Source organism: Rhagoletis zephyria, unplaced genomic scaffold (assembly GCF_001687245.7).
Source record: "Rhagoletis zephyria isolate East Lansing unplaced genomic scaffold, Rhagoletis_zephyria_1.1 Rzeph_scaffold_00218, whole genome shotgun sequence".
NCBI lineage: Eukaryota > Metazoa > Arthropoda > Insecta > Diptera > Tephritidae > Rhagoletis > Rhagoletis zephyria.
The window spans coordinates 16,597-18,809 of record NW_016157302.1 but is presented as its reverse complement, the minus strand read 5'-3'; the positions used below and the strand labels follow the sequence as shown (position 1 = coordinate 18,809).

At 32.9% G+C, this 2,213-nt stretch overlaps 1 protein-coding gene across 1 annotated transcript; it reads left to right on the top strand.

Moving 5' to 3' along the window:
* Positions 1-962: 962 nt before the first annotated feature.
* On the top strand, positions 963-1,761 carry LOC108358166 (uncharacterized; the record flags this gene model as incomplete). Its single annotated transcript, XM_017609340.1, has 2 exons — positions 963-1,111; positions 1,367-1,761. Coding segments are annotated over exons 1-2 (414 nt in total), but the record flags the coding sequence as incomplete, so codon positions are not given.
* Positions 1,762-2,213: the final 452 nt, after the last annotated feature.

The following is a 2,213-nucleotide window of genomic DNA, read 5'->3' as shown; positions in this document are numbered from 1 at the left end:
TAATTCTACAAATTCCATTCAACTTAACGTATGGTTCATAAAATGATGTTATTAAGCTCTGCTAATGCAGATAAGCTTTCTTTCAACACATGGTTTAGTCATAGTTACCAAATCTTAGTTGAGGCAACCACGATTTGGTTTGAGAGTGGAACATATTCGTGCTTGTGAGCCCCCCCTAAAGAATGCTGAGCGTTCTCTGAGCAAAAGTGTGTTTCACATACGAAGAGCGCCAGCTGAGCAATGCACACCAGGGATGAAAAATGGAAATTTCAGATTGTACCTAATATCATAAAATATATGTACCTAAATGAGACAGATTGTACCTAAAAAAAGTTACATAATTCATTTGTAGTTTTTTTTTATAAATTTTATTTAAAACATGAATACAAAAGATGGATGTACTCTAAACATGGTTATGTTTTTTTTTTTCAACTGAGCCTATATCTATGACTATAGTGTGATGGGAATCGGAGAAGCGTTGTTTTGTCTAACTTTGACTACTGAAAAATATTGGTGAAAAAGACAAAAAACACGCTTTGCGAAGTATACTTCTTTATCCAGCAACAACACGAAAAGTCTGCTAATTTATCGGATTCCTTTTAATAGGTGCAACAAGTCTAGAGAAAATAATCAAATTGCCGTAAGTAACTTCGAAAGTATTTTAAATATATTTCTAGAAATCAAAAACGAATATGGGTCAATAATAATAATTGTACCTAAAATCGACTGACTGTACCTAATGTACCTTTAAGTCATCAAACGTCGGAATAAGGTAGAATTGTACCTACTTTTTCATCCCTGATGCACACTGTCCCACCAGTGCACTATGGTCCCAATTCCGTTTTTTTTGGCATAAAGTCAAGAAACTTGTTGATAGATTTTTACAAAAAAAAGTACGTATTCTTAACAGAAACTCGTCAGGGAACTCATATTAAAAAATTTAAAAGTGTTGGGGGCAACACTGTACCTAATATAAGCTGTCAAAGTGGACGTATTGAAATTGTTTCTTTTAACAATAACTGTTGTGTGGAAAATCTGTAAACAAAAACAAGTGTAAATTTAAAGCGTTGTGAATTAGTAAAAAAAAATAAAATGCAAAACTTTAGCCAAGGTATCTAAATTATGACTTAATTAAAAAAAATGTGAACAGTGATGTAGTACTTGGGGAATATAGCATTTTGTGTGAACGTATATTCTGTGTAAAAATTGAAAACTTTTCGGTGTTTGGTAGGAAAAAAATAATGTGGATTGTTCCGGATTGCTCTTAAATTCAATATGAAGTGAAAGCTAATTATATGTATTTCATTTTAGTTTGCGTCATTTTTGCCCATTTTTGCTCAAATTAAAAATATTTCATATTTTTTAGAAACATTCGTATTTCAACACGAGGAATTGCTCAACATTTGGGAAGAATGCGGCCGCAAAAGCGACGTTGTTTTCGAATGGGTGATTAAAAAGATTAAAAACAACGAGCTTAGTTTGGAAAAAAAGGATGACATTCGAAAAAAAATACGAAATTTGTTTAGCTATGTGACAAAAAAACTTTCGAATTGCAACAGATCGTTAAAAAGATTTAAAGAAAAGCACGCAACATGGATTTCTGCAACCGCTGTTATTTCGATTAGCGACAAAGATTATGAAAAACCCTGTTCAAGTAAAATTGGACGACCACAAGTAAATTATACATGCGCAAAGGACAGAATGAAGCGAAAGCTGGCAAATGATCTTTCATCAGAAAAAGATCATAATACTGATTTAATGGTTCATGCAACTAAAATTTCTGCTAGGAAATCTAACAATAAGGACCTGACGTTTGTTTTAAAACATATTACAAGTTCTCCGACGCGGCCTAGTAAGATAAAAAAATTTATTTCTTCTGATCAAAGTAAATTGATTCCACTGACTCCAGAAGAAGCATTAGCATTCCTACTAGGCATTACATCAGAGTAGCACAAAACTACTCCAACATAATAACAATGGCATTGTTGCTATATTTTTTCGTTTGTACACAATTTTGTTTTTCACTTCTCAAATACTTTTTCGAAATTAATAAAAACCAAGACAAAAATTAAAAATTATATGTTGCCTCTGACGGTATTCGAACCCGAACATGCTGGGAGCTAAGAACTAACAGCGAGCATCTCTACACGTTCAGCTACAGCCAGACATGCAAATGTGCTTTCAAATGCTCAACTTCAATCCCGTTTCGTTAA